At 42.4% G+C, this 15,143-nt stretch overlaps 2 protein-coding genes across 2 annotated transcripts; one reads left to right on the top strand and one right to left on the bottom strand.

Annotated features, from left to right (window-relative positions):
- Positions 1 to 4,352: 4,352 nt before the first annotated feature.
- LOC118565775 (tripartite motif-containing protein 16-like) lies at positions 4,353 to 6,249 on the bottom strand. Its single transcript, XM_036146755.1, has one exon. The coding sequence runs from the start codon at positions 6,236 to 6,238 to the stop codon at positions 4,565 to 4,567; it is 1,674 nt and encodes a 557-aa protein (XP_036002648.1). The 5' UTR covers positions 6,239 to 6,249; the 3' UTR covers positions 4,353 to 4,564.
- Positions 6,250 to 7,372: 1,123 nt separating this feature from the next.
- Positions 7,373 to 12,219, top strand: LOC105924037 (tripartite motif-containing protein 16). The gene is made up of 2 exons (XM_036146830.1): positions 7,373 to 7,514; positions 11,483 to 12,219. The coding sequence occupies exons 1-2, from the start codon at positions 7,373 to 7,375 to the stop codon at positions 12,217 to 12,219; spliced, it is 879 nt and encodes a 292-aa protein (XP_036002723.1).
- Positions 12,220 to 15,143: the final 2,924 nt, after the last annotated feature.

Here is a 15,143-nt window from a genome sequence, read left to right as displayed (position 1 = left end):
CTTTTTTTTATAGGAAACACTGAAAAGAATTACAGCAAAACAGTCACAAACAGACATTTTAACCACAGACTTATCGACACTACTCTATGGACGAAGAAATTGGTCAATGTTTATATTACACAAAATATTTTGCAAAGACTTAATTTGACAAAGTGCTAGTGGCATGCATTCTGATTTCAGAGACGGCAACTAAAGGATGGGGGTTCATGGATCATTGCTCTTGCTTAGAGGATAGTGTAGAGCTGACCAGGATTCAGACATGCGGGCCATGAAAAGAACACTGAGAGACGGACAACAAATGGGAGGGGATAAGACGGATGTGTTAGAGAACTTTAAACTGACCTGTTAGCAACAAAAACAAAGATGAGTTTGGCAGACACACCTTCAGCATTCACTTCAGATTTTCTTGTACTAAATTAAAAATGATGTACACAATTGACGACACGTGGATGAATGTGTAAAGGTGAAACCTTTTAAAGATGTGACTTTAAGATGTAATAAGCTTCATTAAACAAGATGTGCATGAGCAGAAATAGGGAAAACTGCTAAGAAAAGTATTCAGCACCACAATGTTCATTTACGTGATGGAAGCATAACTTAATAAATATTATGACAATAACCAGGGTTGACAACATATGAATATTGGTAATTGTAACATCAATATGAAGATAACTATATCAAAATACTTTGTACGCCGACTGGTTCATTCTGACAGCTTGAAATGGAGCGAGCAAACCTGTCCACAAGGAGGCAAGATAGACAAATAACTAAAGACTTTAACTTTTTACTGTTACACTTTTTCTTTTATTTTACCGCTTCCAGGGCTGATTTAATAAAGTTCATTTATAGGACTGTTTTGATTGAGGGAATGTAGTTAGTAGTAGTAGTAGTAGTAGAATGTAGTATAAGTACAACAAAGTGTGATACATAGAGGGGCTGTCTCAGCATTAATAGAAAATGTGTAAGACAGATGTATGCAATTCAGATGCTATGAGAAAAAAGGATATAAGTGTATAAATAATAATCAAGAAAAAGGAAACCTTGTGGGTGAAGTAGTTGAAGTGGACATTACATCAACAGGTAATAAGATAAATGAATGAATGAACAAATTAATAGATAAGGTGAATATTTCAATATAAGTGCAGACTTATCTTCTCTCTGCCTGTGGACTCTCGAGGAGAGAGTCTGTGCTGGGGAGACCAGTCACCGATGCGGGCCACATGGGGGCTCAAAAACTTACAAGCAACTGCAGGGTCGATCAAGCTGAGTAAAGTGTGCTTTCTGCGAAACTGACATCATAATCAAATCAGTGGGGGTCTGTCTAAGACTGGACACCACTCAATGCAGGTCCTGATTCTTAGAGTGGGTTTCATTGTCCATCTTCATCCTGTCAGGAAACCTATGCCTAGAAATGTAATAGTTAATGAGACATTTTATCACAGTTTCTCTTTCCTCTCCTGCTGCAGGCCTCTGGTCGTCCTGTAAAAGCCTCCACACACACAAACAAATACTCAAAAACCTCTGATGAGGATCACCTTGTCTGTGGAATCAAAGATTATTTAATTCGGATTTGCAATGAAAGAAAATTTTTCCTGTAACAATGTCAGAATCTTCTTTGGATTAAGGTGACCACGCATCGTACTAACCCCACACTTCCTACTCCGTGTGCTTCAGAAAAAAAATCCTGTTTTAATCCTGAAGGTAACACAATCCTCCATCAGATCATTTCCAGCACCCTTCCTACTCTAACGCTCCTCTGAAGCTGCTCTGCTCCACCTTTACTCTTCCTGTAATCAATTCCTCTCTCAGTTCCCCTTCAATAGATACCATCCTCATGTCAAAAATCCTGCACTCACCCTTTAACATCATTTGACATGCACTATTTTTCAACACATACTGAATCCATATACACATTGACTTATCTTTCTATCAACTTGTTACAAATCCTGATCCAGTTAGTTCCAACACGATGTATGCGGCTTTCAATCCTTAACTGTCCTGTCTGAAATAACAACCATCTTTCTAAACTATTACCTCACCTGGGGGCCTTCAATAGAACTAGCTTACAATTCTGGTCTCACCTTTTCCATCCTAGACACCAGCTGCTCACATTAATAGAATTTGCATTATGGTACCATCTGATTTTCTATGTTATCTAACATTTACTGATATGTACATTAACACCCTTCTCTCTCCCCCTTTTTCTGAAACAAAACTGCATTTACTGCTAGTTTTGTTACAGAAACATCAACAGAAATCAGTAAAAAGTCATCAGGGAGAGTCAATTCAGTTGCAAATGCTAATCTTTGTTTAAGTAGGAAAAACACTTCCTCCTTTTCATGAATCCAAATCAAAACATTATTCAATTTTATCATACCTTGTATCTTCACGAGGTACCTTAAAGGTAGTGTGCAATCAATATACTACAATATGTAGTGACGACGCAGCAGTTCGACTTTCTGAGAATGCTCTATTTGTGACCAGAGTAAATAGTGTTCCTGTGGAAATAACACAGCCCAGGAAATACACATTTTCTGGCAACTTACAATTTATCTGTACTGACCTTAAAACCATGTTGATGAAGATGTCTCAAAACTAACTCCGTGGCCTGAAGGCAGATCTCAGCAGTAAGAGAAGCCAACCGCAGGTGATTAACATACTGAATTAGGGTGGTGTTTCTGGGCAGAGGACATGTCTGTAAAACATCTTTTAGAACCTGAATAAAAAATACCTGGTAATTTAGCAAATCCTGGTGGCCGTCTGGTACATCGTAGCCAGCAACTTTTATAAGTAGCCTAAAATATAAAAAAATATCTCAATATTTTTAAGCTAATGGGAAATAGCATAACATGAATTTTTAGCTCTAAGCTCAGGTGTGCATTCCAGGTTGGGGCAGAGAGTCGTAAAACTGCCACTGCAAGAAAACCGTGCTGCTCTCAGCCCCTCTACGAAGATTTATGGCACCCCTAGTCAACTGAGAGAGACGATTCAACACTGACCTCAAATGTAACTGGAGCACATGAAAGTAATCCCACCCAAGTGGATTTTCCACTCTTAATTGTGATGGCAAAGTACACCTTCTTCTGCTTAATGATGATCAGTACATTCCTGGCCATAATACAAATCAAAACTCATGTTTAAACAGAAACTGATCAGTTACATCACAGACAATTTAATAGATATTAGTATATTTTCAAAACAGCAAACCTGTACGCTGGTAGGCGCTCAAACAGTTGCCTGAAGGAAACGTTTAACCATGCCCCTGATTCATTTGCCTTGTGATCAAAACATGGAGAGAAAGAAAAAAATAGGAAACATTTAATCTAACATCACATACCATTATAGTTGTTCACCAGTGGCAACCTCCGCACGCTCCACATACATATTCCTGGAAGTGAACTTAAAGTGAACTTAAGTGAACTTAAAGCTTATTAAATGTCCGCTAGCAGAATGCTATTAGCTTCCAGATAACATACCAAACAACTATGGTTTGTTTAAACATAAGGTTTGTTTGAATTCGCTCCACCATCATTTGATATTGCTATGAGCATTATTACCTCATTAATCTGGAACATTAATGTGTATTTAAAGGTGTTTTGTATAACTTTAAGATAAACCCATTTAGCGACCGATCGCTACACCGACCCCTAGCGTCCCGGAAGAATAAAAGCATTATTAAACCAAGCGTCCTAAGTTACTGAACAACCAGTTTATTTAGTCTTTTTGTTTCTTTTTTGTGTACATCGTTCCTTAGCTTATTTTTATCTTTATTTTGCGTAGTAGCTTTAGTTAAGTTTCACTAGCCTAGCAGAAAGGATTTGTTGATTGAAATATAGTGTTCTTTCAGATAAACAGCATTCTATAGTGATGTTCTCTGCATGTTAATTTTATTGCTGTTAATAAATTCTTGAACTTGAATAAAAGTTGTCACTCCTTATTCTATATGTGTGCAGAGTTCTGTCCTAATATCAGCAATTGGGCTAATTTTCACCAGACAATACCTAACAGACCAAGAGTTATTTATTAAACATTAAATAACTTTAAACATTTTGTAATAGCTCTTCACAGTTAAAAGGTGCTTTTGAGAAAAACTTAGAAAGAGATTGGAACTCAGAGGATTTTACCAACAAATGTTGTAAACTATACAAATTTAAAGGTAAAATTTGTGTCTAACTATTTGATCAAAACAGAACAAAAACACTTTTCTGCTCTTTTTCATTCATTTCTACAATCAGCTTCATCCATAATCTAATCTTTGTCCAATAAAATAATTACTGATGTCCTGATTGATGATCATGATTCTTACAGTTTCCATCAGCTCATCACGGATTTGATCAACATTTGGTCTGACAAAGCAATACATGTAAATATAATTAGTTAAGGTGAATAAAAACCCTCCTGAGCAGCGATACCATCCTTGGCTGAACAGAAACAGTTGGGGTCATTACCCAAACAAACCCCAACATCAAACCCCAACATCAACAAAACAACACAAAAGATTACAAAGTAAACTAAAGAAACTAAAATGCACATTTTAACCGACTCAACCTCAGATAAATTCTGGCTATTTCAGTTTAACAAACTCAGCAGAGTCTCCATTATAAAGTCCAACTCCAGCATATAGAGGCTGAGTGAATGTGGTCTGGACTCTGTGGAGGAGAGTCATGGTTTCAGAGACGCTGTAGAAAGACAGAATACCTGCTCTGTGATCCAGGTACACTCCTATTCTGGAGGAAACTGGACCTGATACTGGAGTTTGAATGTCATTTTGATACAATGTAAAACGGTCTCTGTAACAGAATAATGACCAAGATTTGTCATTAGCTCCAAATAAACACGCATCTGACCCTCCTGCTCTGCTGATGTTCTTGTATGAAACCGCTAGATCAACTCTTCCTCCTCCTCTCCACTCCACCTCCCAGTAACAACGTCCAGACAGACTCTCCCTACTCAGGACCTGAAGCCAGTCAGTGAATCTGTCTGGATGATCAGGACAGGCCTTTTCTTCTTTCATTAATGTTACTTTTCTGCCCCCCTCAGATATTAACAAATATTTGTGTGCTGTGTTTGGATCCAGGGTGATTTCTTGCGAATATTTTAGGATTTCAGCTCTGGTCTCAGGTTCTGGTTGTGGCAGTAAAACATCCACATCGGTGACTTTCAGTGAGATGTTTGTTCCTGCATCTCTCAGGATGTCCTCTAGTTTCTCTCTGAGCTCTGACACAGCTGCTGTCACATCCTCAAAGTATCTCAGAGGACGAATATTGATGCTGGATGAGTATGTAGACTCACTGAGTGCTGACGGTGAAGGGTAGTTGAGGAGAAACTGGCTGTGATCCTCTGTGTCTGAGAGCTGCTCCAGCTCAGCGTCTTTCCTCTTCAGCTCAGTGATCTCCTGCTCCAGCTTCTCCTGAAGCTCTTTGACTCGACTCACTTCAGTTTCCTGCTGGGATCTGATCTGCTGCTTCACATCAGACCTTCTTTTCTGAATGAGACAGATCATCTCAGTGAAGATCTTCTCACTGTCCTCCACTGCTTTATTAGCAGAGACATTGATGGCCTCCACCTCCTGTTGAAGCAGCTTCACATCTTTCTCTTGGTCCTGGATTCTCTGCTGGATTTGTTGTCGACTCACCTGGAGCTCCTTCTGCTTCTCAGTCCTTTCTGCTGCAGCTGGGACTGTTTCATGGCCTTTATGTTCATCCATAGTGCAGAGATAACAGATACACTGCTGATCAGTATGACAGAAGATCTTCATCACCTCATCATGATGAGTGCAGATGTTCTGCTGGAGTTTAGCAGAAGCTTTCACAATTTTATGTTTTTTGAAAGTAAAGGATTCATAGTGAGGTTGCAGGTGGTTTTCACAAAAAGAGGCCAAACAGATTAAACAGGATTTAACAGCTTTCACCTTCCTTCCAGTGCAGACATCACAGGCCACATCTTCAGATCCAGCATAGCAAAGGTCAGCTGGAGCAGCTTGGAGTCCAGTCTTCTTCAGATCCTCCACTAAAGCAGCTAACATGACGTTTTTCTCCAGGACAGGCCTCGGTAAAAATTCCTTTCTACACTGAGGGCATTTGTAGATTCTCTTCTGATCCTCTCCATCCCAGTGGTCTGTAATACAGTTCATACAGTAGCTGTGTCCACAGGGAATAGTCACCGGATCCTTCAGTAGGTCCAAACAAATGGAGCAGGAGAATTTCTCTTGGTCCAGCAGTACTCCTCCCTGAGCCATTCTCACTAACAGAGATGTGAGTTGTATTGACTCACAGCAGGAACTGCCTTAAACTCTGATATTCACAACATGTCACTGCCGCCAAAGTGGTTACACCCATCACCGGATCTAAATGGGGTGGGAACCAGGACATGTACTGTGCTTCAAATTTCTTTACCAGTCCAGACAGGTATACAGTCAAAGTACCTTAAACCACAACAACAGAAACCGTTGGTTATATCTGACTCACCTTTCTGATTCTTCGTCATTACTGACACCCTCTAACTCCCTAATTTATAGTACTGAACAAACAGGTTAACAGAAAATAAGCGTAGTGTTTTACAGGAAAATTAAAATTAAAACACTTCAAGAAACAAAATAATATTTAGTATTATGATTATTAAATTATTTGAACTCCTCTTATTTGTCTTTGTTGTTTGTAAATAGTTTGATACAACTGATTTATTTTCTTCTTTGTTATTTGAGTATTAATGGGTCACCCCCCTCTAAATGTTAAGTTTATTTCCTTCAAGCCAAGGCCGAGGGACACAGACAAAGCTACATCTCGCATCTCCCTCTCTCTACCCCGTATCTGCCCTGCTCTTACTTCTGCTTCTATCAATCTTTTTAGGAGCTTCTTTTTACATATATGTTCAAATTGTAGATTATGGATCTGGTTAGCTGGACTCTCAACACCATTGATCAAATTTTTTCAAAGAGAAGAATGGGCTGGAAGAGGCTCCAATCAGCTGGCAGAAGGCCTTCCAGAATCTGTCAGTGAACTGAGGACCCCTGTCGGAGACAATATCATTGGGGAACCCATGTGACCAGACTACATGCTCTTGAAGAAGTTCTGCTGTCCGTTTGGCAGAAGGAAGGCCCGGTGGCGCAACCAGATGCACTGCCTTGAAGAACCAGTCCACAAACGTCAAGATGTTGTCAAGACCATCCATTGATCGAAGACCAATGATGAAGTTGAGTTTGATGTGGGACCACGGTCGTCTAGGAACAGGAAGAGGCTGAAGGTCCCCTACAGAAGGTTGGGAGGAGGACTTGGCTTGGGCAGAAACATCACAGGCTGAAACAAATGTTTTGATTCATGGAGGGCCACCAAAAGGCATTGTTGAGGAGATAAAGTGTCCTTTCTGGACCAGGATGGCCCAAGGGAGGAGAGGGCCCAGACCAAGGCCTCCTTACGACACTGGAAAGGATTATAGGTGTGATTGGCTGGGGTTTCTGGAGGAGCTGGTTCTGCAGATAGGATACAGTCATCCAAAGGCCAGCGAAGATGGCTTGGGTTGGTTTGCTGGTTTGGTGAGAGAAGTCAAAGAAGAAGCCACAGAGCTGAAGCTGTGAATAAAGCGTCTATAAAAGTTGACCTGAGAGAGTGAGTCGAGTGCGGTAGAAAGCAGAGAGAGCAGGATTCAATTCTTTATGGTTATCTTGTTCAGCCCCTATCGTCAATTTAGGGACAGAGCCCCCCTCCCCATCCTTCTTTGTGTCAAAGAAAAACCCTGCAACATTTAGGGAGGTGGAGGGTCGGATAAAAACCTGCTGAAAAGCCTCTCTGTATTCTTCCTTGGCCTTATAGGGTAGTTCACGCGTGACGTCAGTGCTACATCCGGGTCCGGCGGGTAGGCAAAAAACAGTACTGTTCTCGTCTACTACATGACAAAACAGGTGATTTAGAGCGTACTTTTAGTTAGTTTATTTTTGGACTCTAAACAATGCCTGTGTGCTCCCGGTTGCACACAGAGGCATTCCAAATCGTTGGATGTACGTTTCTGTCGTTTACTGAAGGAGGAGGGACGAAGAAAGAAATGGATATTTTCAAAGAAAAGAGCGCAGGCAGATAATCCCAATGGACTGGGGGAGCCATCATACTACGACAGAATTTGCAGTCTACACTTCATCTCCGGTAAAAACAACTTAATTCTGCTCTAGTCATTGTTCTACTTAAATAGCGGCGGAGGGGAGGTGGCGATCGCTACACGGGCCGGAGAAGCGGCTGCTGCTCCAGACAGCGGCTCCATTATGCCCCCGTTCACGGGCGCTAGTACGTCTGTGTTTACGCTGCAATGTCGCCGACACCTCCACCCATTTTAACAAGACAACAACACCAAAATAATCCGTAGTGAACAATGTTTTTTTTAACCTACCGGGCGGGTCTTCCTCTCTGCTGAGACGCGGTCTGTGTTTGACGCCGCTTTGTGCTGTTGCACAAACGTGTCTCAACATCCATCCATCCATCCATTTTCTGACCCGCTTAATCCCTCATGGCGTCGCGGGCATTGCTGGAGCCTTGGAACTCTTGGCCAGCATTTTACAGACTCGCTCCGTCCCTTCAGGCTTTTGCTGTGTGGATCTGGCAATTTGATACCATCCACCATCAACTTACTCTTAAAACGATCTTGTGATACGTTATCTAAAGAAGAAAAATACGTGGATAACTCGGCAGTTTCTCTGTTTGCGTCCGCCATTGTGTTTGTCTTTTGCCTACCAGTCCGGCGCGAATGCGCGAAAATCCCGGATGAAAACAATAGCAGTGAACTACCCTATATACTTCTCAGAGGACCGAACAAAGAGACAACCCCAGGGCGTGACAGTTCCAGAGAGGCGCTTAATAGCGTGGGGGCAGAGTGGGGGGAAGGGTAGAGTCCTGCTTCTTAGATCCCGGTAAACCTGAGAAATTTTCTCCAAGTCAATGGCCACTGAAGCCTGAGGTTTAGTGTGACATTCCCTATTACTGAGAACAAGACAGTGATGGGAACAGTTGGGACCCCAATTGAGTACCTACCAAGAAGACCAGGAAACATGAGATTCGGGCCTGCAGAACCAAGGGTAGCCCAGAATCAGGGGGGAGGATACAGCCAAAACAACAAGAAATTGGATCTCCTCCCAATGATCCGCTATAGACATTTGTAATGGTTGGGTGCGATGCCGGATATAGTGGGGCTGAAGTGGATCATCAGACATCACAAGAATAAAATGGTGCACTCATGCAGTAGCATGCGTTCCCATACTACTGGGAACCCATGATGACGGCACTGCGTGATCAGCATCACGCAGTGCCGTCATCTCTCTCACTCCTTCATGAGTCTTTTTGTTTTGCCTGTGATCCTCAGTACATACATCTCTCTATATATGTCATGCTTTATATGAACCCAAACACAACCACACACAAGCAGAGCTAGTTTGAAGAGTTTATGGAAGGTGGTGAATAGTGGAGGATGAAATAACCCAACAGTCTGTACAGGGCTGAAGCAGGAGGATGGTGAAGGCAGGAACTGGCAAGCAGGACAGAACCAGAGCACGGAGGCAGCAGAACCAGAAACACGGCTGAGTGGAGACTTGGAACCAGACTTGACCAGCAGTATAAAGCAGCACGACTTGGTGAATACTTGCAGTACCGGAGTAAGAACTGAACCAGAACCACAGCAGGCAGGTGGAGATGAAGAGACTTCGGGCTGGACGAGACTGGACGAGGTGAGCGGCAGAAACAGAAGTTGGCAGAGGTGAACAGGAATAAGCAGACAGACCGACAATGAAGGACTGAATACTGGGAGCTTATATAGTGAGGCTGACAGGTGTGCTGAATGCTGGCTGATTGATGACTGACAGGTGTGGATAATTACTGAGGTGGAGAGGAGACTGGATGTATGGAGGGTGAAAAGTTACAAAAAAATGTGCATGTTGCAGCAGAAAAGGCTGCATCATGACAATATACAAATAAAACCATTTAAATGGAAAGATTTGTGCCTATTGTTAGGTGCTGTGCAGTACATTAAACATGGCTAAATCTGAACTGTTTTGTCTAGCTCTAAACATGCACAAAATAACTTATCACACTATTCTGCTTACTCAGAGAAATGTTCAAATGTTGACCGGAAGTCAATTCTGGTTTGCCTTGACCCCGATAGGAAAGCCTTACAGTTTCACCAATTTGTGTCAGGGCAACTGTGAGAGTGTCACAACTTTTAACTCAGCTCTGAAGGCAAATTTGGATCCTCACCCGTCCCTTAGGTTCTGTCCTGCTACAATATGCTGATATTCCGCATTTTTCAAAAAAAAAATTCGTCTAACAGTTTAACAAATCTTTATTTATGTGGGGTATATGCAGGTTTTTTGTTTTAAACGGACAGCATGTTCAAGTAGGAGATCCACACTTTGAGTCTTCATAAATTATGCCCTCCTATCTTACACCCTACCTGTGGGGTGTCAATGTACAATGCTGTTTTTTTTCCATATACAATTTTTTTGGGTTTTGAGTATGTCAGAAATGAAGAAGCACCAGAAAAATAAATCAGATCCAACTGATGGTTTCTGTTCCTTTCTAGTTCCCGGTACTTCGACGTTCTACCTGTCTGAACTCGTAAAGAAACATGCAGTTAAATATATTTCCTTGTTCCCTCCCCATTTAAATTTGTCCATGGGTGTAGCCACTGACGCTGACTGCATTGACGTGCTGTGTACCTAAGAGTTAACACCAGTTTCTGTTTTCAGTAAACTGAACTCAGACGTCCCTGTTACTGGGAGGTGAAATGGCAGAGAAAGGAGTTAAGCTGGACCAAGAGAATTTGCAAGCAGCTCTATCTGATCACTTCTTTGCTGGACCTGAAGATGTGGCCTGTGATGTCTGCAAGGGAAGGAAGAGGAAAGCTGTCAAGTCCTGTTTGTTCTGCCCTGCTTCCTACTGCAGGGATCACCTCCAGCCTCACTATGATGCTCCACCATTGAAGAAGCACAAGCTGGTGGATCCATGCAAGAGCCTCCAGGAGAACATCTGCTCTCGTCATGATGAGGTGATGAAGATCTTCTGTCGTACTGATCAGCAGTGTATCTGTTATCTCTGCACTATGGATGAACATAAAGGCCATGAAACAGTCCCAGCTGCAGAAGGAAGGGCTGAGAAGCAGAAGGAGCTCCAGGTGACTCGACAACAAATCCAGCAGAGAATCCAGGACCAAGAGAAAGATGTGAAGCTGCTTCAACAGGAGGTGGAGGCCATCAATGTATCTGCTAATAAAGCAGTGGAGGACAATGAGAAGATCTCTAATGAGATGATGCGTCTGATCCAGAAAAGAAGCTCTGATGTGAAGCAGCAGATCAGATCCCAGCAGGAAACTGAAGTGAGTCGAGTCAAAGAGCTTCAGGAGAAGCTGGAGCAGGAGATCACTGAGCTGAAGAGGAAAGACGCTGAGCTGAAGCAGCTCTCAGACATAGAGGATCACAACCAGTTTCTCCTCAACTATCTCTCACTGTCAGCACTCAGTGAGTCTACACACTCACCCAGCATCAATATTCGTCCTCTGAGATACTTTGAGGATGTGACAGCAACAACACTCAAAGAGAAACTGCAGGGCCTCTTGACAGACAGATGGACAAACATCTTACTGACCGTCACCAAAGTAGATGTTTCACTGTCTAAACCAGAACCAAAGACCAGAGCTGAGTTTTTAAAATGTTCCCAAGAAATCACTCTGGATCCAAACACAGCAAACAATTATCTGTTATTATCTGTAGGGAACAGAAAAGTGACAGTAATTAAACAACAACAGTCTTATCCTGATCATCCAGACAGATTCACTTACTGGCCTCAGGTTCTGAGTAGAGAGAGTCTGACTGAACGTTGTTACTGGGAGGTGGAGAAGAGAAGTGGAGGAAGAATTAATGTAGCAGTTTCATATAAGAACATCAGCAGAGCAGGACAATCAGATGAATGTTTATTTGGATGCACTGACAAATCTTGGTCTATAAGCTGTGAAACAAATGGCTATACGTTTTGTCACAAGGACATTAAAACTTCACTATCAGGTCCAGTTTCCTCCAGAATAGGAGTGTACCTGGATCAAAGAGCAGGTATTCTGTCTTTTTACAGCGTCTCTGACACCATGACTCTCCTCCACAGAGTCCAGACCACATTCACTCAGCCTCTATATGCTGGAGTCAGGCTCAGACCTTCTTTGTTTGGATCCTCTGCTGAGTTTGTTAACCTGAAATAGTCTGAAGTGATCAGAGGTCCATGTGGTTAAAGATTACAATTATTATTATCATTGTTGCTGAGACTCATTGTTGTCATTTCTTTACTGCTTAGAGATCAGCTCTGTTTATGGAGCTACTTTGTCATCTTATGTTTTTGTTGTTGTTGATTAACTAGCTAGACCCAGAGTGGCAGTCTGGCATTTGAACCCAAAAGCTTGCAGCCTGTCCAGGATGCAAGTGCCTTGATCTCTAACCACTACACCACCACTCCAATTTGTTGTATTAGAATTATTATCTACATAATAATTTTAATTATGTATAGGAAGCTGTTATGATGATTCCTTGGATGCAGGTCCTCCGTGGATTCGACTCCTTTACTGAATCTTTTTGTAAATAAATCTTCTTCACTTAACTGGGGTCCGTTCTTCGTACGTTGCTTAAAACATCCAAGATCAAATGACACATCCAAGATGATTTCATCCGGCTAATCGTGATCCGGCTAATTGGATTCTTCGAACACACCTGTTGTTTACGATTAGTATGGCTGGATTGAGTTATCTGAGATAACTGTGCATTAATTCGTTGGTTTAAAAGGGGAAATGTATCAATAGTAGAAACAATGATCAGCAGCGCTGCTATTGGCTGTTCGGCATGGCCAAAGAACGCCCACAGTTTTTCTCTCAAGCAGAACACGAGCTTTTAATGGAAGGTTATGCCGAATTCTGAGTCATTAATTAAAACGACAGGGAACACCTCAAAGTCTGCTAAAGCCAGGAGAGAGGGCTGGCAAAAAATAGCAGACAAATTAAATGCATAAATACTGTCCATGGTAGATGTTTCTATCACTTTATACAGTATGTATTTTTGCATTTAATAATTCAATATTTACTTTGTTCCTTTATGTCAGAGCCTCCACGGGAGTGTTGTAGTACTCGAGTCCGAGATTCGAACTCGAGTCCGAGTCATTAGCTAAATTTAGAGACTCGTGACTTGACTTGGACTTGAGCACTGATGACTCGAACTTGGACTCGGACTCCTACATTCAGATCATTCTGACTCGGAAATTGAGAAAAAGACTCGACTTTTTTTTATATCATTAGGCTATAATTTTAATATGTCATTAGAATATTATTTGGTGTATGATTTTAATATCTAAATGTCGTACCGCGCACGTGACGTCACCATCTCATGAGCAACGCCCCTTGCCGCTAAGGTTGGGCAAACAGTGTGAGAGCGCACGTAGCAACCAGCCATTACACGGGCAACAGATACAACAATATGACCGACTTTTCAGCTGTTAAACTTTCACAAAAGGATGTCCAGGCGCCCATTTTACTGGTAGAACTGTGGAACAACATACCAACGTTCAGCTCAAACGATGGATTGAGTGTCGAGGGCTTAGAAAGGCTTTTTTCCTGCTCAGCGTTCATGGCGTCATCGGCCGTTTTTTTCTGTTTGTAATCACCGTCCAGGAATCGGTATAAATTTTCCGGCCCGCCGAACAATTTAGTCCGGTCCGGTGGCCATGCATTATAATTATCCAACGGCTGTATCTCCTCGCTGCATCGACCGATCTGCACCAGATTTTTTGTGAGTCAATAGGGAACGCTGCCGAACGCGTTTGTGGGAATCGCCCGGTGGACGGGCGAGGAAAATGCGTGACAGCATCTGCGGTGGCGGCCAGCGGTGCGCGAACCCCGCCGGCCGGCCGGCACCGCGGCAATGGTCAATAGGCCGGAGCCCGCTTGGCTGCGAGGGCCGATCGACGCCGCTTGCGGCTTTAACATCCTTTATATGCGGCCTATCAGCGTACCTCGAGTCGTTGTTGCACGTTCCATAATCACAATGTTTAAAAACAATGGTTAGGAGACGTCTTAGACTTGGAAAAAGCAGTCGTTTTACCGAGTAAAACCAAGGGTAACTACAGTGAAAGAGTGCCCTTCCTGTACCACGTGATATGACGTCACGTTCTAAAAATAGCTCGCTCGCGGAACGCCATTATTAGTGCAATGGAATGTTACTGCTTCATGTCATACATCACACATCACGGCATGTTCCTACAACGAACTTGGATCAATAGTGACTCGACTCGGACTTGACTAGGATGAGTAGTGGACTTGACTCGGACTCGACTCGGATTTTTTTTTAAATTCAATTCAATTCAATTTTATTTATATAGCGCCAAATCATGAAACATGTCATCTCAAGGCACTTTACAAAATCAAGTTCAATCATATTATACAGATTGGGTCAGATTATACAGATTGGTCAAAAATGTCCTATATAAGGAAACCAGTTGATTGCATCAAAGTCCCGACAAGCAGCATTCACTCCTGGGGAACCGTAGAGCCACAGGGAGAGTCGTCTGCATTGTACATGGCTTTGCTGCAATCCCTCATACTGAGCAAGCATGAAGCGACAGTGGGAAGAAAAACTCCCCATTAACGGGAAGGAAAACCTCCGGCAGAACCGGGCTCAGTATGAACGGTCATCTGCCTCGACCGACTGGGGTTACAGAAGACAGAGCAGAGACACAACAAGAGAGACAAAAAAGCACAGAAGCACACATTGATCTAGTAATCTGTTCTACATTAGATGGTAGTAGCGGGTGATCTGTCTTCTCTGGATGATGTCACAGTTTAACAGAACGCCAGACCAGGTGTACCTACTATGAAGAAAAAGAGAGAGAGCAAAAAGTTAAAAGCTGAAATGACGACAGTCATTTCAGTATAATACAATGCAAAACTGAAGAACAGTAGACTGAAGAACAGTAGAAATCAGTAGAGTGAGAAAATTAGACCCTGATGTCCTCCAGTAGCCTATGCCTATTACAGCACAACTATAGAGGTAGCTCAGGGTAACATGAGCCACTCTAACTATAAGCTTTGTCAAAAAGGAAAGTTTTAAGCCTAGTCTTAAAAGTTGACAGGGTGTCTGCCTCACG

Source organism: Fundulus heteroclitus, chromosome 14 (assembly GCF_011125445.2).
Source record: "Fundulus heteroclitus isolate FHET01 chromosome 14, MU-UCD_Fhet_4.1, whole genome shotgun sequence".
Taxonomy (NCBI): Eukaryota; Metazoa; Chordata; class Actinopteri; order Cyprinodontiformes; family Fundulidae; genus Fundulus; species Fundulus heteroclitus.
The sequence above is the reverse complement of the archived record's forward strand: the minus strand, read 5'-3'. Positions and strand labels throughout refer to the sequence as shown.